The 22,633-nt window shown below is 38.4% G+C and overlaps 3 protein-coding genes across 3 annotated transcripts; 1 reads left to right on the top strand and 2 right to left on the bottom strand.

Moving 5' to 3' along the window:
- The first annotated feature begins 7,248 nt into the window (after positions 1 to 7,248).
- LOC135168371 (uncharacterized) lies at positions 7,249 to 10,795 on the top strand. The gene is made up of 3 exons (XM_064132466.1): positions 7,249 to 7,548; positions 8,503 to 8,685; positions 10,546 to 10,795. Exons 1-3 carry the CDS (start codon positions 7,269 to 7,271, stop codon positions 10,680 to 10,682), a joined length of 600 nt encoding a protein of 199 aa, XP_063988536.1. The 5' UTR covers positions 7,249 to 7,268; the 3' UTR covers positions 10,683 to 10,795.
- A 472-nt stretch (positions 10,796 to 11,267) lies between these two features.
- Positions 11,268 to 21,894, bottom strand: LOC135168619 (uncharacterized). Its single transcript, XM_064132998.1, has 5 exons — positions 21,469 to 21,894; positions 20,959 to 21,131; positions 20,561 to 20,871; positions 11,708 to 12,197; positions 11,268 to 11,637 (listed from the first exon to the last, which is right to left on the bottom strand). The coding sequence occupies exons 1-5, from the start codon at positions 21,717 to 21,719 to the stop codon at positions 11,405 to 11,407; spliced, it is 1,458 nt and encodes a 485-aa protein (XP_063989068.1). The 5' UTR covers positions 21,720 to 21,894; the 3' UTR covers positions 11,268 to 11,404.
- Positions 15,646 to 19,606, bottom strand: Osi10a (Osiris 10a). The gene is made up of 2 exons (XM_064132535.1): positions 18,913 to 19,606; positions 15,646 to 16,455 (listed from the first exon to the last, which is right to left on the bottom strand). Exons 1-2 carry the CDS (start codon positions 19,403 to 19,405, stop codon positions 16,007 to 16,009), a joined length of 942 nt encoding a protein of 313 aa, XP_063988605.1. The 5' UTR covers positions 19,406 to 19,606; the 3' UTR covers positions 15,646 to 16,006.
- Positions 21,895 to 22,633: the final 739 nt, after the last annotated feature.

A 22,633-nucleotide genomic window follows, 5' to 3' on the forward strand; every position in this document is an offset into this window, starting at 1 on the left:
AGCAAACGGTATATGGTTGCAAACTTGAACTTCTTGAACACGTGACTATTGTTGCAGAGGAGTTGTAGGAATAGATGGGACAATTCTCAGTGGTTTTCATTGACTGATTCATGGTTATTGTTCGTGGTGAGTTATTCTGCTGTTTCATCGTTATTTCACGATGAAGAATGAGAATCTACTGGTTTTTATTCCATTTTACGATGGCGAAACGAACTTTAATGCGCGGAAAAAATTGTGGAAAAAGTACCATGAAAATTACTTAAAAATTATGTTGTGAGACGTAATTGTAATGCTCTGTGGAAATCACTGTTCTTCGTGCGAATTTTTATGGAGTGTCACGCAACATTACTTTGTAGCACGTCTGTTTGTAAACCAGCACTCTACACACACAGTGTGCGTAAATTGTTGATTTAGACACACAAAAAAATTTACATAAATCGTTGTAAATGACGTTTTCGACGATTGCAAGGTTTATGGCCGAAGTCATAAGAGGGATGTTATCGCACTCGTTAAATCTGCCATTTGCAAACTCGTTAGGTGTACTACTACTTTGTTCCATAACATTCTGAGCACTCAACAAGAAAAATTAATGTATTGAATTTTTTTGTTTTTTTTTTTAGTTGTTTTTCATACTTCTCGATATTTCTATATGTATTTTTCATGTGCTACGGGTTTTCTGCAATTTTTCATGTTTTTCATGATTTTTTTTTTCCGATTTGTCATGTTTTTAAAAATAGCTTTCTTTTTTTTCAATTTGTTTGTCTTATTTTTTTAATTCAATTTTTTGCGATTTTATCGAATGTTCTATTTCCTCTCGGTGAGGTTTAACACTTTCGACGATCTGTCACAAATTTCCATGATTGTTCCTCATTTATTTGATCGTTCGATTTCGAGTTTTCATGCTTTTGATTTGTTCTATTTTGTTTTTAATCGATTTTATTTACCGTCTCACCAATCAAGGATTTCACGTGATTGAGATCATAAATTATGAGAAAAAAGTTGCAAATCACGAGATCGAATGTCGTATTTTGCGTTCTAAAAAACGTAATTTACGAGGTCGACCTCATAATTTACGTTTCAGAAATCGTAAATTACGTTTTTAATCGTCTATTGTACGATTAGTATGTTCCATATAAAATCCTTGATGATTAACTCTATTTTTGCGAACGTTAAGTATCATAAATAATTATCGCCGATTAACTGAACATCACATGAAGAAAAAACGAAAAAAAACCTTCAGCCCTCTAAAATAATCTAATGTATGCAAATCAATAAGTAAATAACCCAGCACTAAAAAAATTCTCCCCTAAAGTCCAGCAATAATTGCTACAACAATTATTCAAGTACAAGACATATTCTTGAACCATCAATTTTGTCTTCCTCTCCAAATTGCTCTTTCCGCCAGCAATACCTAACTTATTCTCATCAATATGAATGAATTAAATGCTCAATGAACCGAGAGTCTAATTAGACAGCAACTAACGGGATAATAATGACGCCTTTCATCATTATCCGCCCCCAAATTAATTCTTGTTAATCAACGCAAAACTTTTACCCAAAATGAGGGTCAAAGGCAGAATCTCGTTGCATTATCATCGCCAACAGCATCGCGTGCTGATCTTTCACTACCTCTTCATGATATTCACTTCTCGTACTGCAGATACCTGGTGACCGAGACTAAACGAGCATTGAGTTACACACGAGTCACAACGGAGAGAAAATTCTACGATAAATCAGCGTAATCTACTCACCAATTCATGGAATCAACTCATGGCCACCAAACAATGCGGGTCAGTTACCCTGAGTTAAGATCCTAAACTGATCCTCCCCAGAAATTGATCAGGTTTTGATCCGACAAATTTTTCATGGATAATGACAGCACCACTGAGCAGATCCTGATCAGAATTTGATGGAGTGGATATGATCTCAGTCTGAGGTCTAGCAGCCTGAAGTCATTCTGATTGAAAGTTGGTCATGATCCCCTGCCTTCAGTTAGAAGTCAGATATTCTGAAAGTATTATGATCTAAATCTGATCCTACCCACCTGACTAGAATTTTCAGACAATATATTTTGGAATTGTCATGACAACGAGTATCGTGACATTTTTTTTGCACAGTTTTTATTCAATTAAATTAATTTATCATTTTTTCGTTTCAATTGATATTTATGAAAAATGAATTTAGCAATAAGGAGGTGACTTATTACGATAAAATTGGTCTATCAAAATGTTTAAAGTTCAAAAAATATTCCTTATAAATATGTGTATTGATAATATTTGTTTGCAATAATGCAAATGGAGGAAAGACGCTATGAAATGTGCGCAGCAAATTCCTTTCTTGTTTACTGTGATCGTCGGGCTGTAATTAGATTGGAATCTGATGTGGGATTGATTCATGGATCAGTCGTTCACATCAGAAGTGGACATAGCTTCGAACCTATCAAGCATCATCAACTGAACTGGATCCAATGATTTCATGAAATTCGAATGAATTTGATCTGATCAAGTTCTGACGAAAAACGCCGTTAGATAATTGATCAGAACCTGATCCAATTATTTGATCCCTTTTTGATCTATCCTCAAGTTTGGTTTGATCCAACTGTGACCTGAACCTGAGCTGAATTTCCACTCGAGTGTGGTACTTTTCTATCCTTATTGCAATAACTGCAGTTGCGTGCGATCCCAGGACGAGCACAGAACGACAGAGGAGATGAGATGGCTCTCGGAAGTGTTGCAGTTGTCCGATGGATTTTGTAATCATCTCCTTTCGTGATCACTTATTGCCTCTCTGCATACAATCGAGGTTAAAGCGCATCTGTAATGCTCAACGACAGCACAACTCACACAAAATGACCCAATCACGCGCACATCGAGTCACTGTCTATACGAATGCACATAACAATCCCTGCGCTCTTTTCACCTACTTTGTGCGCATTATCCCATGGAATAGTGATGTAGAATCGAGCCACCGGGACATGGAAGCCAATGGTAGTAACCATTAGCACCAGCGTGCCACATCCGGAAGGTGCTAGTATGCGAACAAAATAACCTGTGAATTGAGGAGAATTATTTTTCGATATTCGCATGGATAACGGATTGTTTTGGTGGAGGTGCGATTGAGAGAAAAATATAATAGAGTCAATGGAATATATTGTTATATCCAGAGAAAGACTCACAACATAATTAACAAAAGGGATGGGGTAGTTTATGAATGATAATTATCAGAGGAAAGTCAACAGACAGATCTGTGCTCCCAAAAATATATCTGGATAATAATATTTTGGTTCTGTTCCTTGTCATATAGCGAGGATATCCTTCAGATGACATATAGTTTTAGAGAGTTCAGAGAATTTCTTAAAAAATCTAGGAATACCAAGAATTCCAACATTTTTTTATTGCCTTCAAGCGAATTAAATTATTTCTCCTAAATATGACTGTTAAGGAGCTACGAAATTGCAATCATTTCCAAGCTGCAACGGATACGAAAATAATAATAAAAACGCAGGACTTGAATAACTTTTTCTAATAACTTCCAGAAATAATTTCAGTTACAGTTAGAAACCAAAGGTCTTGAGGTGTCAATCGAGAAAATGTCTATTAAATATTAATAAAAATGAATAGAATAAATTATGCGCTTTAAAAATCATGTCACACATATATGGACACAGGATTTTTACAGCATTTTACAGCTGCAATATAACATATCCGTGAAGATAATACGGTAAATATTATGGATAGATTCAGTGAGGTTCGATGAATTCCAGAGGATCTGTATGTGCATTACCTAAAGCGTTCAATGCATTTTGTTTATGCAGATGTGGACATCATATCTGTCATTTACCCACTCCCGGGCTGGAATTCATACTAGGCTTTCCAATAGTCATGAAATGCTCGATCGTCCTCGTGGCCCACAAAATAACATGAAAAATATTCAATATTTTTCAGACCCCATTATCCACTTTCTGCACTGGCCTATCTCGTGGGAGGACATACTTCTATTTCTATTGCTAGTTTCTTGCATAAGTTGACTCATCTCTAACTCTAGTTGTTGAGCGATATCTCCGATCCTACGAGATATAGCGGAATTTTCGTTATGACAATGAAATTTCGTTAAAACAACATTCGGGGAAAATTACGGAACAATTACGCACTTTTTCAGTGAACTTTCGGAAAAAGTCCTGAACGTTCAATAAAAAGTATGGAACGGTCAGTAAAAAAATGCGTAACTGTTCCCTCATTTTTACTGAATACTGTTTTGATTGGCGGATTACAGAAGAGGCACGTAATTTTTAAAAAGTTTTCCTCTCCGTATATATATATATAAATGAATACTAAATGCGGTGCATTGAACTTTATCGCTTTTATTCCTCTTAAATGGCACGAAGAGACGTCAACTCTACAGTTCTCTCCAGGAGACTAAAAGCTAGTTATAAACATCAAAAGAAAATTCATCACCTATTGAAAGAACCCTCTGTTCGTTCTTCCTCAAAAAATATTGTTTATGTTTATGTTGACTCTGACGTCATCTACGTCGATTAGTTTTTGTAACTGTCTCTTGAAATATTAAATTAAACGCAATAATCCAATAGCGTTAGTTTCCTTGTCTTTTGGGTTTTTCTATTATAAAACGGCAAATAAAAGTCCTATATCCGCTAGGCAGTGCAAATGCAGCAGACAGATTGCGGAAATTCATTGTTCCAAGAAATTGTCCACTTGTTCCAGGAAACAGTTGCGTGTTTGACACATCGCGTCTCGTTTCGCCGTTTTACTGTCGCTCAAGTGCCGATAAAACGCAACGTGCATTGGATGAAAGACCTCTCAGAATATTTTTTACAGCATATTATTAGTAGGTGATTATCGCATATTAGGATGAGCTTTTTAATACACTTTTATTATCCGAATAAATCAATTTGAGTTATGATTTATTTATGAGAGGGTTGAGTTGCTTAACTGTGTTAAACTCTTATATGTTAATTACACATGCAATTGCTGGTAGAATAAACTTTTGCTTACAGACGTGTTTATTTGGATTAGATTCAACGCGTTGATAGGGTACTTGAACATTTTTATATTTAACTCTCGATGGATTTGTTTTGAACGAAATGCAATAACAATGAATTGATGAAGATTCACTCTTTATTGTTATATTTTAACGCGATATTAAGAATTAATTCTCATTATAACCGATTACAAATTCTGAGTTATTTATTTACGTTTATGGATTTAAGAAAACTAATGATTGTCATATTTTGAAATCCGTGCTGATCTTTGAAACATAAATGAATAATTGAATTGATTAATGAATGTTTAAAAAAATTAAATTCACTGTTTTTATTGAATTTTCCGGATCACAAATGCGGCTGTCAATTTCTCTGTTGTAGACTCAGGGTTGAAAATTTTTGTCTCTCAAAATAATAAATACATTGACTTCGATTTTGGTTATGAATGGTAAAGAATATTAATGGGCTTTTCCTTTACCTTGTAATTATCAGGTAATTATTGTACATTTGAATATGATATTTCCGACAAGGTTTGTCCAGAAAAATCAATCTGAGTCATGATTTATTCATGAGAGGCGTGAGGTGCATAGGTGTCTTACATTCATTATGTAAATTCACACATGCAATTACCTGTAGAATAGCCATTTGCTCACAGTCCTGTTTGTTTGCATTAGATTTACCGTGTTGACATGCTAGGCTGAATATCTGGCAACTTCAATTTCAATTGAAGTATTTTACATTCAATTCAATGGAATTCCAATGACAAATATTATTTTTCGGAGAAGTCTACAGGGTTAATAGTCTGCACGTTTGACGACTGCAGAATCTTTTCCTTCCGGACTCGTCATCGAAATATTATGCATTTAATTAAATTACACATTACTATATAATAATTTCGACAACAATACAGCCTTTAGAATTCCTTTTACCCTGAGATAAAAATTACATCTCAAAAATTCAGCCATTGCTTCTAGTCCATCTACAGCTTCCCTACAACTACAACTTTTCTATATATTTCGTGCAATTATTTACAAAAACATCTAAATAATTACAACGGATTTCTTCAAGAAGTGCGTAAATAATTCATTAATTTTTTTACCGTTTTTTACACTTCATTCCAACGATTTCACACATAAAATTCCATTAGAAAACTCTTCAGTGAAGTTTCCTTCTCACAATCCCCCACTTCACTTTAAAAATAAGTATATCTCACCATTCTACTCGACCAGGAATCGAACCTGGAACCTATCCGCTGTGAACAGCCTTAAGACAACGGCCTTAGGAGCTCCGCCAGGCCACAAAAGATGCGCTATCATCATCAAAAACATCTAATGAGATTCAGGCCTCCGTGCGGTGCCGGTTGGAATCATGTGGTTTCCATGATTATATTGATCCTCAATGCTCCATAACGAAATACACGACATTCAGTATATTGTCAAAATACTTTGTAGAGATTGTAACACTTGAAAGGTGGGGCGCCATTTTGAATGTTTTGGCCACGAGGAGGTCCCAAGGCACTGAAGGTTGGAACTGTCCAAAGCCTCCGCCATTTTCCTGCCTTTTGGGTTCTACACCTCTATTTCACCACAGAAAGGAAGGTTTTATGTCCGCTAGACCAACGATATCGTCAACCATCAAGGGATCATTAATTCGACTGCAAAATCCCGTGTACCTGGAAAAACAACTACCCATCATTAATTCTCGCCACTTTGCTTTCTTTTAACATTTTGCTTTCTTTCCCTATCCGGCTTCGATTGGCGGCTGGGTTAAGCCGGAAATTTTTTCTCTCTAATTCTAGTTCTTTTCGAATTTTTTCAAAGAAAAACACAGAAATCCCCCTCATTACCGATAAAACGAGTAAATCAACAAAGAGTACTAACAAACCCCGAACCAATGGGATTCCCCGTTCCAGTGATACAGATGTCCATCCGCAATGTGGAACGAATATCACTTAATATCAGTCTGGTTAGAAAAAAAAGCAAAAAGAACTGAACAAAATGAACTTCTTCGCTGCGCACCCCGGCAACTTTGAGTACAATAATAATTATGTGAATCTATACTCGAGCCAGTGTTTATACGCGGTATCAAAGCAGAAACGGAAGTAATGGGCAACGAAGCAATGATTACGTGTTTAATGCATCCATAGGTGCATTCACGCTCTGTATGGTGTAACAAGAGTTCTCGAGACTTGTATAAAATAATAATTACGCCTGGGATCTTTATAAAAATGCCGAGACCCAGTGTATCAGGCGGTCAGTCTTTGTCGAAGATGCTTCGACGGCTCTTCATTATTGTGCTCATTACCATTGGACTCGATGTCGTTGTTAACACGGCTGAGCCAGTGTATCGACGTTATCCGAGATCATTGATCGATGATAATACAGTGACGATTGATTGTGCTGGCAGTCATGGAGAGTCGCCAGAGTGTCGTTCGAAAATATCGGAAAAAAATCGTACTTCGGTGATTGGAGAGCATGATCCTGGGCAAATTGAGGGAGAGAAGTCGTGGAATTTCGCGGATTTCTTTGATGACAGTATCGGCGATGAAGGTAGGATTACACTGGAATTTTTTGATGAGGTGAAGTCGGTGGAATGTCAAGTGTCAGTGGAGTTTGAGAATGTTGAAATAATTTCGTTGCTTTACACCTCACGCTAGAGAACCTCGCACTTCTGATCTTCCACGTCTGAGATGAACACTCATTCCTGTGTTTATTTTATTACGCGAGTTAAGGCGCAAAATAATTGGATCAATTATTTAATTGAGTAATATTTTGGCTTTATTAATATTCATTCAATTGGTCTAATTATTTGTGATCTGAAGGTTTCATTCAATTTATGGGATTTATTAATTATTTGAGATATGATATTCGTGACTTGCATTTTGCAGATCAAATTTTGAATTTCAGTATCAAACTTATTTTTAATAAAATGTTTTAGTTGCACAAAACCGAAAAAGTCAGTTTGAAGAAATTTTAAATTGTAACTTTTAAGATAAGTTTGTCTAGAAATGGTTTATAAACAATCAGTTTTTATTGTGTAACTCTGTCACGAAACTATACCATTAATTTAAATAATAGTAATTACTCCCTCAAAATTTCTCTCTATTGATATATTCTCTTACAATACTTTATCCATCATCCCAATAGCCCCATGAAAGCTGCACAGGGAGAAATATTTAATAAAAATTACGTAGAAATTTCGCGATTCGTAAGGGAACATAAAGACCCGATACAAATTACGGAAGTTCCAGTAAAATGTACCGAACGCTTCGTAATAACTTCTTAATTTACGTAATTTTTACCAAGCGTTGCACGCTTTCTATTGGACCTTCGTTTTCACCCGTGAATTATGGAACTTTCACGTAATTTTTATTTAACTATTTCTCTCCGTGTGGGAATGTCTTCTCTGCACGAATCCGTACAATTTATTTGAGATTTGAGGCTTATTCGCGCATGATACACGTTATGCTGAGGTGGTTTGTCACTATGTCATGTTTGTTTTAGCTCGTGGCAAGAAGGGGAAGAAGAAGGGCATGGGAAAGTACTTTATCGTCATGGCTGGAGCGGCGAAAGCCACGCTGATGTATGTTATGCTACACGCTGTTGCTCTTCTTGCTGGCAAAGCTCTGATCGTTGCCAAAGTAGCTCTGGCATTGGCTGCTGCTGTCGCTTTGAAGAAAGCCCTTGGTAATGTACCATTCTTAGGACACATTGGGTTGTCTCCAAATTTAATGAGACAATTTGGTATTTTTTGGGAATAGGGGTTGGTCATTGTAGTCAACAATAGTCCAGAATTCCTGAGCCAGTGAAATTATTCGTTTTATTATCGATATTGACGGAGAAAATTTTCATATTTGTTTATGTCAATTTCATCAATCATTTCACAGAAATTTGTAAAAACAACTCGAAAAATGAGAAGATATCGAGGAGAACTTTCAATACGATTTCCTATTATTGGAAAGTTTTTTAGGTCTTGTTGGAGGTTTATAGGAGGCGCCGCAGACCAGTAACATAGTCCCATAGGTCTAGACAAGTATTCTGCTAGTATTGAACTAGTATATTTCGTAACGAGTGAAAAAAAAGTGATTTTTGGCGAGTAACATAATCCCGAAAACCAAAAACCATTTTTTCCCTTGTTACGAATAAAATTTGTCGCCACAATGAATTGGAAAAGTGCTTTTGCGGAGCGTACCCAGGACGTCTCTGGCTATTTTCCGGCCCGGCGGGCGGAAAATGGAATTTTCAATCCACTTCACCTTCAGCTGAATGAAACATTGCACTTGTGGTTGAGGATCCTTCATTTTACTTTCCTAGGTTGAAAATAAACTATTTTAACACGCCTGCAAACAACAGGTTTTATTTTTCTGTTTGAAGAGCGGCAGGAATTTGAGCATTTCCCCCCCTAGGGTGGAGAGTTGTACCTAAGGACACAAAATCTTGACTTTCCACCCAAGAGACTAGACTTTCCGCTGGCCGGAAAGGGCAGGGGTGTGGAAAAATAAGTTTTAGAAATGTATCTCCAATCTTTAATTCCGATTGACCTGTATTAATAATTGTAAATGCAAAGGTCACTAGCTTTCATAACTAGGCATTAAAGTTGAACCCCATAACGTCACAAAAAAGATGAAGAAAGCATCTATTACGACACAACTTGCCTTTCCACAACTTTCAACTGGTTTTTCATCAGTGATTTGCGATTTCTGTACAGAAAAATTTGCATCACACCCCCATTTTGTCTCATCAGTTGTCCATCAGCTGACTGTTTTTTTTGCATGGATATATTTTCTTAGCAGAGTTGAAGAGATGTAAGTAATGCCTATAATCATAACTGCTGTTACTCTGTAACTGCAACGATGATATTTATCCCGCATTTTGTCCGGGTAATCTACGTGTATTTTACTACTATTAATATTCATTAGGAATTAAAAGCATTAGCATTTGCATTGACATTATCAGTTGTCAAGTACTTTTGAGTGAAATTGTTAAAACTCTCTTCGCATATCTTAGTTTCACTAAAATTCTAAGGAAATTGGGAAAAAATTCATCCAAAACTATAAATTTCCGTTGGATAATCTCCATAAATTATAAACAATTAAACAAATTTCGGTGAATATCATTCTGCGTTTTTAATTAATTATAATGCAATTCTAATTTGGCATTGGATAGTCATGATTATACTAAAAATCTTAACACATTCACGAGTTGTCATCTCAATGCCATTCAGGATTATGAGATTTCAGTGTACCTTTATAGAAATCACCTTAAATCATATCCAATATTCCTCTTCTGAAACGTACGACAGTCGATGAAATTTCAGTTTTTCTCGACCAGACCACGACCTAATTTCGATAGCCATCATTTCTCTCGACATTTCGTCATTCAGAAACTCTATCCAAACCAATAATTCCATTGGAATCTGTCCAACATCATATTTCCTTCAAACCTCTCAGACGAATCCCGTGATTTCATCACATCGCTACTGAACATATTAATCTATAAATAGCATCAAGATACACCTCTAAATTATCAATTCTTCATTTCTTCCAGAACATAACGACAAGACATCAGTGGAGATAATAAAACATCCTCAGCACAGCTACCACCAGACCCACAGCTCTAGCGTCGATTATGATCACGGTGGTGGTGGATATGAAGGACATCGACGCAGAAGATTTGCACGATGATAATTACTCGATAAATAATCCGAGCACTGTACTGTACAATTGTTGTATCTCCATCTTAATTTACTATTATTTATTTACGTATACGATTAAATAAAAAAATATCCGAATTTCAATAGCAATGGATCATCACTCATCCTTTTTATCCTGAAACTTGTCTCGTTCACTTGTCCTTTCTCATCCTGAAACTTGTCTAGCCCACTTGTCCTTTCTCATCCTGAAATTAGACGATCGAATGTGAAATGAGCCGTAAATATGGAACTCCCATTCATTCATGTTCCGCCTGTGCCAGATATACTCATATGCTAGGTCCTACAATATTCATTACATAGAAATTCAAATGTGTAATTTCCCCCCACAATTTGCCGTCTAATTGACCAGCTCCACCAGTGACCTGATGACCCCCATAAATCCCTTCATCAAAGGTCTACACACTGGTGAAAGTCGCATTGACTCTGCGATACTATCACATAACTGTGAAAGACATTCAATTAAATCCTTAAATAGGCTCTCGCAAAAACCTACCACTGCCGAGTATTGTAGTAATGAAGCCTTTCGGCATTCACAAAAGAATAAAATTCAATCACATAAATGTTCATTCATCTTTAATGACAGAATAAATAAATAAATAAATAAATAAATAAATGAATCAATGGATAAATACATGAGTCATTAATTATTGATTGAGCTTCATTTCTATAAAACGATGACGTGACTTGAAGACCTCACGTAGACGGCACTGAGTTGATAGACCTCTGCCATCCTCCATATCCACCACCGCCGAATCCTCCATGTGGTTCCGAAGCAGTCGCGTAGATGACTTCATGACCTCCACCGCTACTTGAAACGAGTTTCTTCAATCCGATAATCGCACTCAACACGAGAGCAATCTTGGCCGTGAGCAGAGCTGTACCAGCGAGAAAAGCAATCTTTCCAAACGCCAATTGTGCCATTACCCCTGCAAATTATCAAACTCAATAAATTTGATCTCAACCACCTGGACCCACCATCATCATCATTCATCTTACCTGCCATCGCCAAGCCTCCCATCATCAAAGCGCCTCCCATGCCCCCCTTATCCTTCTTCTTCCTTCCCTGAATGGCATCACCAGGAATAGTCAATTTGATGCTTCTGGAGGACAAGTAATCACTGAACTTCTTCTCCAACTGATCATCTAAGCTCAGAGCTGTCGTATTCTCATTGGATGATCGTTGCTCCCTGGCTGCAGCAGGATCCTTGGCAATGGACACATAATCATTGACCACATAAATCGAGTCATCTTTGATAGCTTGACTCAGCACATCAAGGGCCCTTCGCTTCAAACAATCAAAGGTGTTCTTCTCATTGGTGCATCTCTCGAACAATTTGGTGTAATCAGCACTGGTAGTAGTCACCAGTATCGCCAAAAATATGACCCACAGTAATCCAATCTCCCTCATATCCGTGGTGCTGATGATATCCTGACAACTGTAACACTCAACAAGTTGGATATCAACTTCCTTCAGCTGTAATATCTCTTAACGTACTAACCAGATCACTCCGTTACAACAAGTCTTTTATACCTGATATAAACCGAGGTATCCTTCCTACCACTTGCCTTCCTTTTTCAGTTGAAAAACTTTTTTTCCTTCCCCCTACGTACGCAACAACAGTATGCTCATTCTGATGACGCTCAATGTACATAACAACGTATTCCTTACCTTTTACTTCGTACACCACGCGCTGTTTAACGCCTCGGCGAGAGCACACCTCAACCAAAACAATGTCGTACAGGCTCTCGAGCAAGTATCCCTCTGACCCCCTTGTCCAACGATCCTCGAATATTGCCTCATTCGCGCGCCAAACCGTTTCATATGCGGTTTACGCTTTTTGGAACAGGACGATTAGGTCGAGTGAATCATCTCGGCTCCTACCGTCTACCGTCCGTTTCTTTTGTCTTTTTATCCTCATAGCCATTATCCCTTTTGTTCTTATTGTATTAATACACTAGATCCGACGATACTTTATTCGTAATTGTGGATTCCATTGTTGGATCGAACAATGGTGGGGGAGATGTAAACTCTTGGGGGCCTTTGTGGTGATCAATTGATGATTGGTGAGACCGATTTTTCTGCTACCGAATGTGCCGTTAGATATATTAGCTGTGATGATTCAGGTACCTTCTCGTTGGAGCATGTCCTGGGTTTTCGATTTGATGTTTTAGGGGAGGACATACGAAGATCGTATGGAAAGTGACTTCTTTAATCGAATTGAAGGGAAGTTCCCAAATTAGTGGAAAGGGTAAGACGGATTAAACAGGGTAGGGCGGGGTAAAAGTCAAAGGGGTAAGTTAAATTGACTAGGACTTAGAAAAATCTACGAATTTATGGAAAATAACCAAATGGTTTTTGCTGAATCTGTACTATCAAAATCGTTGCAATAAAAATTCTGCAAGTCAATCAACATTGATTTTAATCATTTTCACACTTCACCATTAAATTCAGAATGTTTATGTCATTTAACAAGATGAACCTCCTAAGATCGATATCCCGACTAAATTTTGGAAAATACTGGAATCACCTGGGGAAGGAAACATTCCAGGATATGATAACCGGTGAAAATAACCGGATGAATAGGGCATAAAATCAATTCTTTACGGATCCAAATGAGAATTAATTTAAAAACGCTTGCATCCGGAAGCAAAAATGATCAATGAGAATTATTTTTAGTGAGCGCGTAGCCTAGATAGTTCGTAAAGTGATGGTTTACGCACGAGAATTAACCCAACGCGCGCTCGTAAACACAACAAATTTATCCCTGCAACCGTTCTGAACAGTGAAGACGACAGATAACCAGAAGAAGAATGTGGTACACCTGTCCGCCAAGGAGTGGATCTTCACGCACTGATAAAATAGCGGTATATTCCAAAACGAATGTGTAGAAATGTCACCATCTTCCAAAAAACAGTACATCATCCTCTTATTTTTTACCATTCAATAAACTAACAACAAGTTACTCTTATTTATAATCACAAAACTATTGTCTATTGTTGCATACCGTCATAATCTCATTACGTCCCATTTATGAAATACCCCCAATGTACCAAATATCTATAAAACCCTCTGAACCCTCAAACGAACCCCCCATTCCAACGAAATAAATCTGCATTTTCCTCATTTACTGACTGTCGCTTAATCCAGACAAACCCCAGATATTTGGTGCCTTCAAAACCCCCGCTCCTCAATTTCCTCGTTCCCGCCATTTTTCAAAACTCACTCCGCACAGGGACTCTCCCTTAATTTAGTTCCAAATCTCCCTTCTAACGTACAACTTCCCCTTAAGTTAAGAGACTGAATATCTGCACGGAACAGTATACAGTGTATATGCCACGACAATATGTCACATCTACATTACATATATTATATATATGTAGTATATATGAGGCATATAGCATTTTTTGTCGATTTACATATATTTCGAAAAGTAAATCTCATAAATGTCTTTTTATGATTAAAAAACATACGAAATATATCTGCCTGATTTATATTTTGTTATGTATACATATCCCACATATATGTTTCTTCCACGTCAGTATTATAATAACTCAAGAGTAAGCAGTACTTCGTGTCTTCAGTTTTCCTAAATAAAATTTGAACAGTATTTCCACCGAAATACAACACCATTACAGAGGATTAAATGATTTTTTATTCTGTTGACCAATCATTGAATATTGTAGGACAAATTTCCAAATCAACCGTTGAGAAATAATGACAGACGGTCAATTTCCAGTGGATGATACCCTTGGAACATTCATTAGGCTAATGGTCGGGCAGAGAATTATATACTTCCCGGACATGAAGCTATATACATGTTTAAACTGCGGTATATTATACCACAGCTAAAAGTAACACTGCCTTGACTATGCATTTACCTTCAGTACATGGCTTGTACAATTGGTTACAGTTAGTCGGTGCCGGAAGAGCCAGGGACAGCGGTGTTCTTTAGCGAAAGCAGGATCTTGCGGTGGTGAGAATGTAGGCCCATGAAAACGATAGTGAACAGGAGAAGCAATATCACTGGGTATGAAATTGCATTTCCAGTACAGTCATGATAGTGTTAAATCTGTCCCAATTCTGATCAATCTACATTTTTCAAGTCTTTAAATTGGATTACTGAGTGGGAATTGTAGAGAGAATGTGATCAAGTCGGTCATTGAGACGGGATAATTAGACGGTTGTAAAAATCTTGTCTTATTTCATTCTTTATTTTCATCATTGTCTCGCTGTATGTCTTCCATGGTAGTTAGATTCAGCACATGATGATAAACTTTATTATGATGATCTTCAATTGAAGACTATAATTGTGAAATTAAATTATGCGAGTGGATGCTTCGGGATTTTAGAGAAATTATTTTTTATATTATTTGGGGGATTTCTAGTTTCATGGGGGTCACGTGACTTCGAGGAACTGATTAGGTTTTGATCCAATAAATTTAGTCTAAAAAAGTGACAGAAGGACTGAGCACATTCTGATCAGAATGTGATAGAGTGGACGATGATCTCAGTCGGAAATTATTTTGATCCGAACTTTATCATGATCACCTGACTGTATTCATAAGTAAAATTGTCAAGGCCAACCTATTTTCCAATTTTACCCCTCGTCATGGGGCTATCGCCCTCGCCTTTGGTTCGTCCCATACCATAGAATTGTCGATTAATTAACGGTTTGACTTGTGACCTGTGTTGAAACTAATTGGAAAATTTTCCTCCTGATTAAGTGCCACTCTAAATAGTGATTGTCAACATACAAATAACAAATAGTTATCGGCAAATACTTTAACATTTGGGTGAATCTAGCGTTTAATTCTTTATTTTCAAAAATTACAATTATATAAATAGATTCTTATGAATTTCACAGACTAGTACATGTGAATATATATACACATATATATCTAAATAATTTAAATAATAATGTTTGCATGCATATTCAATTTTAATTAAATTGTTTACTATATTCTAATGAAAGTCTAAGTCTATACCGCACGTAATAGATCGGAAACGCCAAACGTTGCACAGCTTCTTTTAATATAAAATATTTCTAATATCATCGTGGTATACTGAGAGAAATGATGAGTGAAAATCACAGAAATATTTCTCCCAATAGTTCCAAAACACTATCTACCTGAATCAATGCAAATTCGCTCGCATCAATTTATTGTCAGCCATTTGCAAAAATTTATTGATGCACAATAAAAAGTGATTCATTTTTTTCTAAGAAATGATTCTCTCCTACTATGCAAAACAATATTTTTTTCATTCACTCCTTTGTTTCCTCCGCAGTGTAGTTTTCAGTGTCTTGCGGCCCAGACAAAGTTTTTAGCACTCCTAGGGGTATTCTCGTTGTCATCTTCTGTCGCATCTACCTCTGGATCATAGACATTGACAACTTCTCTGATCACATGCTGATTGTACCCTCCATAATCACCAGGTTGAGTTCTGTATGGCCTGTAACCAAATTGATGGCCATGACCACTGTGCCCAAAGCCAAAGTGGTGATTACCACCGTAACCATAATGGGACAGTACTGGTCCTGATCCACCAAAGCCACTCAGGCCAGGAGATGATACCAGAGAATTCCATCCAAGAAGGCCACTTAATAGCAGGGCAACTTTCGTCAGCAGGAGGGCTTTCTTCGTGACCACCAGGAGAATTCCGAAGACAAGGGGAATTAGGGAGGAAAGACTGAACTTGAAGCCGAGGAGAAAGGGGAGCAGCAGACTCCTCACCAGCATTCTACCTGTAATTTTAACAAGCGGGACAGGTGAGACGAGGAAGTATGCTCTCGGGGAATGGCCTTGACTGTGGCGCCAACTTGTGGAGGACAAGGACAACTGGCAGACCTTGACATTGACTCGTTGGAGAAGTCTAAAGGTAGTGGGTCTTATCGACTGAGTCATGAGCTTTCAGGTTTTTCCTGCAGAGGTTTGACTATTCTAAACAAGGAGGATAGACTAAAGTAAAGGCTCAGTTCTGGGGGTTTGAGCACTGAAATATATATATATATACATATGGTATACATACATACATACTTTATACCTACATGCATACTGTATATATATATATTTCAGTGGGTTTGAGTGACGTCAGGCACTCCACGTTACCGACGTAGGTTCACCCCACGGGAAACGGGGCGCCATAAGTACCACTGGGGTGTCTGCATGCCGGCCAAGCCGGTAACGCCTCAGTAGCAGTCCTACTGCTACAGGGACAAGTCGAGAGTGGACATGTAGTTTTTTGCGCCTTTGAGAGGTTTTTTATGATCTTTCAGCCACAATATGCCTTTTTAGGTTTAGATAAATTAATTCAAAAGATCTATTCTTTCCGGTAAGGAGAGAACTATTTTCACCTGCTCAATTAGTTAAGCATGTACCAAGAGCTAGATAAAATATTTCAATTGCTATGTTGGCGCGCAGCCAACGTACTCAATTCGCATGCTGTGGACTCGAGTGCGATCCCAGCGTCCATCGTTTTTTTCTTCTTGTTTATCTATATTATATCAATTTTTTTTCTATAAATGGTTAATCATTAATCAAAATACCTCATGAGAATCATATCAAACGGTAATTCGATTGATAATTCACCATTTCTTAAAAAAAAAAATTACGTCACCTCACGTGAATGACGGATAGTGAGTGAGAGAGAGAGAGGGAGAAACATATTTATCTCTCGCTCATTGGCAATTTCAAGACAGTTCCTTCAGGGCGGGTAGGAGGGTCCGCGTTTTTCTCGGCTCCTGGGTCTCCTAGAGCAAAAAGGACCCGGAAAATATTTTTTATTGTAAATGTAATTTATAACAAGAAACTAATTGAGCAGGTGAAAATATTTCTCTGCTTACTGGAAAGAATCGATCTTTTGAATTAATTTATCTAAACCTAAAAAGTCATATTGTGGCTGAAAAATCATAAAAAAACATTTCAAAGGAGCAAAAAACTGCATTTCCACCCTCGACTTGTCCCTGTAGCAGCGGGACTGCTCTTGGCGCCCCGTTTCTCGTGGGGTGAAAATACGTCGATAACGTGGAGTTCCTGGCGTCACTCAAACCCCCCGAACTGAGCCTCTACCTTAGTCGATGATCTTTGATTCTAAATGTGGATTTCACAGTTGAGAGACAGGGGAATGTTTATAATAGGGTTTTGCTGTAATGTTTAATTGGAAGAAACTCATGTAGAGGGAAATTAGGGAAGGAATTATTTCATTTCCTTCGGTTGAGGTGTCTCCGGTCGGTTCAGACCAAACTTAATGTCTGAATTTGGTTGAATGGATGGGGATATTTTATATTTATATGTGTTCTAGAAGTTGTTCCCCCTCCCCTCCTCACCCCGCAAAAAAAAGGTTCCAGAAAATCTTCCAGATGAAATGCTCTCAAAAAAATAAAAAATGGAGTTAGAAAGTAGAAAGATCGAAATCTTTATTTCGTTGTGAATCCGCATATTGTACAATAAAGGCGCAAAACTCCATGGAAAATAACTTATCATAAATAAATATGACTCTTTATCCTATTGAAAGAAGAACAAATATCGAGACTATCGATATCTCGAGAGTCTGTCACGGTGATTCCTCATTGGCTCAGTTGTCTGAGGCGGCTAATTTGAACGTACTTCCCCACACACATGAAATACGAAAAAATAAATATGGCAGCGATTATTCTCGCGATTATTCTCGCTCTCGATAAAATGAGGAAAATAGCGAAATAACTTTGTTTTTAAGAGGAAGTACTGGCATTTTTTTGACGGAATGTTTCTCCGAGAATTTTATCTGGAATATTTTTCTTTCTTAATTATCTCCCGACACCAAAATCATTCATCAATTCATCTTTGGAATTTAGATAATTTCGGGCTTGAATCTAGTACTATCTATACGAAGAGTAAAATTCGTCAGAAATTACACAACTATTTGGTAATCGTATGGTGTTTTGTCTATTCCTGGAAAATTACGGTACGACTCAGGAAAATTTGTCGAGTGCTTAGCAAAAAATATCTACGGATGGACAAAAAATTATTTGAGCTGAAACTAGTTGAATTTCCTTTATCGAACCATCGGGAAATTTTACGGTGAAATGATAATTGTCTCCGAATCATCAAACTACAAGAAGCCCCCTCACCCCCTCATAAAAACATTTCCGCGGGATAACTATTCAACTAAAAATAAATAGAAGGAAAAAACATTTCTTTATAGTAATAAATCATAACTCTACCGGTTCCAAGTTGTCTGTCGGCCTGTCCTTCATATCTCTCGTCAACCACGAATTCCAAGACCCCATTACCATTCAACATGGGACCAACCCTCATCTGAAGACCCGGATAAATATTCCCCATATCCCACTTTAAATTTCTCCTCTCCATCAATCTTGCCGCTGCCTTAACAACATTTCCGAAATCCTTGGGATCATAATCAAGATCAAGTAGATCCCTAGCCTCACCATCACTCCGTAACAACTTAACATCACCAAAATCCAAACGATCGTGATCATTCAAAGATCCCAATAAACTGAGACTACCACGATTAAAGCACTCGAAGGTTCCATGAATTTTTTTCACAAGACACTTGGCAAATACATCGGTGAAACTTGGTGGGTTTTCAGGTTCGAGGTCAGGCTCGTTTACCCTGTCCTTCGGCTCCATCATGACCGTAATACCAGACGAGAGGCAAATAAGAAAGAGAAAATCACGAAATTGGCGCTTCATCATTCTCTCAACGATCCAATTTTTTGTCGTCAATCAATTTTTTTTTGGTAACTTCTTCTTTTTCTCTGGTAATTTTTGATTTTAGTGATAAATTATTTTAAACTCAATCCCCAGACCGCGAAGCTGTATGAGACCAGGACTGTAAGAAACTGTCGACCCTACAACCTGTACGAGGTACCTATATAGCTTTCGAAAAATTCACACACCAGAGAACAATCGGTTTCACTTGGCAGATCTTTTTATCATCACAGCGAAAGTGTACCTGTACATCACACATCAAGGCTTTTGTTTAGTATAACCCCAGGCAAAGACCAAACTTTCGTACCGATACACCGGATGCACTCACCGGAGAAGATCTCCTCTTCCTGCATTATCCTCATTACAATAAAGACGAATTTCAGCAAAAACCCTGACAGAAATCATTAGTTTCGCCATGATAATGAGAAACCAAATTGATCCCTCCTTTTTCCTCCTCCTCCGGTTGATGTCAGTCAAACAAAAGTGAAAGAGACAACTGCCTGACATCAGTGAAAGGCGAATGATCAATTAACGGATTTAAATAAAAATTATTTATTTCATAAATAACAAGTATAAGTTACATGGTGATACGACTGATTGTCGTTATAAATAATTGATCATTGGGCAAATGATATTAAAATAAACTGTTACGTGCGAGATACTGACTAAGTCTCTCGGTAATTGAGCAATGGATCGAGCAATGTCGTCTTCATGAAAAATATGTCAAAGAAAATCTGTCGAGATCCAGTGCCAAGTCATTTTTATCCCGAGTATCCTCGGAAATGCTGGACGAGGTGATCGAGGAATAGTCCAACTGTTGTCCAGGTGTCACGGGCACTGTCATTGCAGTCAAGCTTGGGAGGTGCGGTCAAGGGTCGGTCAAGTCGTGTATTTGTCGAGAGGAAACTAGTCTAAAGTCTGTCCGTGGATGAAGACATGACACCTCGTCAGCTGGGCCTTGGGGCCCGTGTCTGTCTGGAATGTCGTGTGGTCCCCTCACATTATCGTCAATACTGGCTCTATGCTGTCGATTCTGTCTCGTATTGTTTTTTTGCCACGGTGAGTGATACTGAAGTTGAGCGTTAACATAACGATTTGAAGAAGTTCCTTCTTCTCAAAATTAAATTATTAAAATTAATTGGATGGCTTGTAAGCGCTGTAGGCGAGGTCAGCACCGCTTGCCGATCTGCCCCAGTGGGTGTCATGATGCTCGTCATGATGAGCCGGATGGGCAAAAACTTCGTAGCTCTGGCCGTGACCCTTGGCCGCCAGGAGTTTCTGGATGGCGATAATGCCGGAGATGATGAGGGCGATTTTGCCGATGACGAGGGCTTTGAAGGCCAACAGGGCAAGGGCACCGAGGGCAATTGGGATGAGGGCGATGGCCTTGAGCTTCAGGAGGAGAAGGAGTGGCGTCAGGGTCTTGATGATCTTCTTTTTCTTGCCGCGAGCTGAAAATTCAGAAGTCAATGCAATTAATGGAATGCGATGGAATGGAAATGGAATTTGGATTTTTATTTGTGGTTTGTGGTAATTACCTTCGTCGAATGAACGGGAGACCTCCTCGGGTAGGCTGAGCTCAACGGTGTGGGTAGACAGGAACTTTCCGGCTCTGTCGAAGAGGGCCTCATCAACAGCGGCCTCGCGGGCCGCAATCTCCGTTGGCAGACTTGCTTCCACATCATTCAATGACCTTGCATTCTCAGCACGACTACAAATCACAGCGAATTAATCATTCGTTTTACAACGTTATCGTTAAATTATCAAATGCGAAAGGATTCATTCAGGAAATATCTGACGTTGCGTTACAGTGAGTGCCGGTTCTTACTATATCGTATTGTTTTTTTTTATTTGTATCGTAGTAGTTAACACGTGGTCAGCCAATACGATTGCCAGCTACCCTCCCTCCCTTCCCCCCAATGCACAAGATAATTATGAGGCAATCATTTGGTGAATGACATAATTGAGGAGGACATTCCGCACAGTTGTGAATCATTTCACTGGATTATTTCACTTTCTTCATTGATGATAAAATAAAAATTTCTTACCTGCTCTTGGCCTCGTCAGTCTGCACGATCTTCAAGCCATCGACAATGGTAATGTCAGCGGATCTGGCAGCACGGTCGACAAAACGCAGTGCCTTGATCTTCAGACAAACAGCGAGGTCAGGTTCAGCTGAGCACGATGAGTAAACATCAAGTGCCTCCTCAAAAATTGATTTTGTTTGTTCCGTCTCTTGTGCCGGTGCAGCAAATGCTACAGCACCCATCAATGCAATAACAGCCACGTATTTGAACATATTTAATATATCGTCAGTTTATCCTCGACAGGAACAACTTCACTTTATTATTAATTCCGTGTTAAACCGGATAATTAACAGTTGATGTCAAACTTTGACGAGTTTCCTCTCGTTTTTTTTCGCAACTGTTTGAACTGCTTGACCGACGCTGATCGTATCGAAACTGACCAAAAGAATCACGATGCTGCCTTTTATCCTCGACGCGAACTGGGTCCGCGTACGTTTTTGAAATTTTGATGGCCCCCACCAATCCGACTACTTTGGGTCTCCTTTGGCTGTGGTAACTGGGCCCCCCTTCGGTTACACACACGGTCACTCTGTCCAGTCTTCACCGTAGCCCCTCACAGCCCGCTACCTCCCCCTCTCGTCGATATATTTTTTCCCTCCCTTTTTTTTTCTTCCCCCCGAGGTGTATGTGGGGCCCACACCAGAAATTTCGGTCGCTCAGCCACTGGCGCAGTCCCACCCCCTCTACCTTCCCCGTGAATTATTTTTAAAAATTTTTCCTTTTTTTTTATTCACTACGCATTTGCTATTACTCGTGTCCCCTGTCCCATGGACTGTCAACGAATCGCTCAATTTGTGTCGTGTATTCACCGTCTTCGTTCCCCCCGTCGACTATCGGGCAAATTTTTCATGTACCTCGTAGCACACATACGTTATCCAAAACATTTCTCTCTCTTATTTCAAGTCGACGCGTTTATTCCTGGAATCAACTGACCCTCTGGCTGATTATATGCTAAAACACTGGTGAGAACTCGTTGCGCGGGTAGGTCAAAGGCGCTGAGTGGATCAGGTCCTTGACTTGGCGATTCACTTCCGGTGAAAATGAATGTCATGGACGAAAGTTGAGAGATTATCCGTGCGAAATATAATTGAAGTTAATTAAATTTTGCCTGGAAATATTGTCTGTG

The sequence above is a fragment of the Diachasmimorpha longicaudata genome, chromosome 13, assembly GCF_034640455.1.
Source record: "Diachasmimorpha longicaudata isolate KC_UGA_2023 chromosome 13, iyDiaLong2, whole genome shotgun sequence".
Classification (NCBI taxonomy): Eukaryota; Metazoa; Arthropoda; class Insecta; order Hymenoptera; family Braconidae; genus Diachasmimorpha; species Diachasmimorpha longicaudata.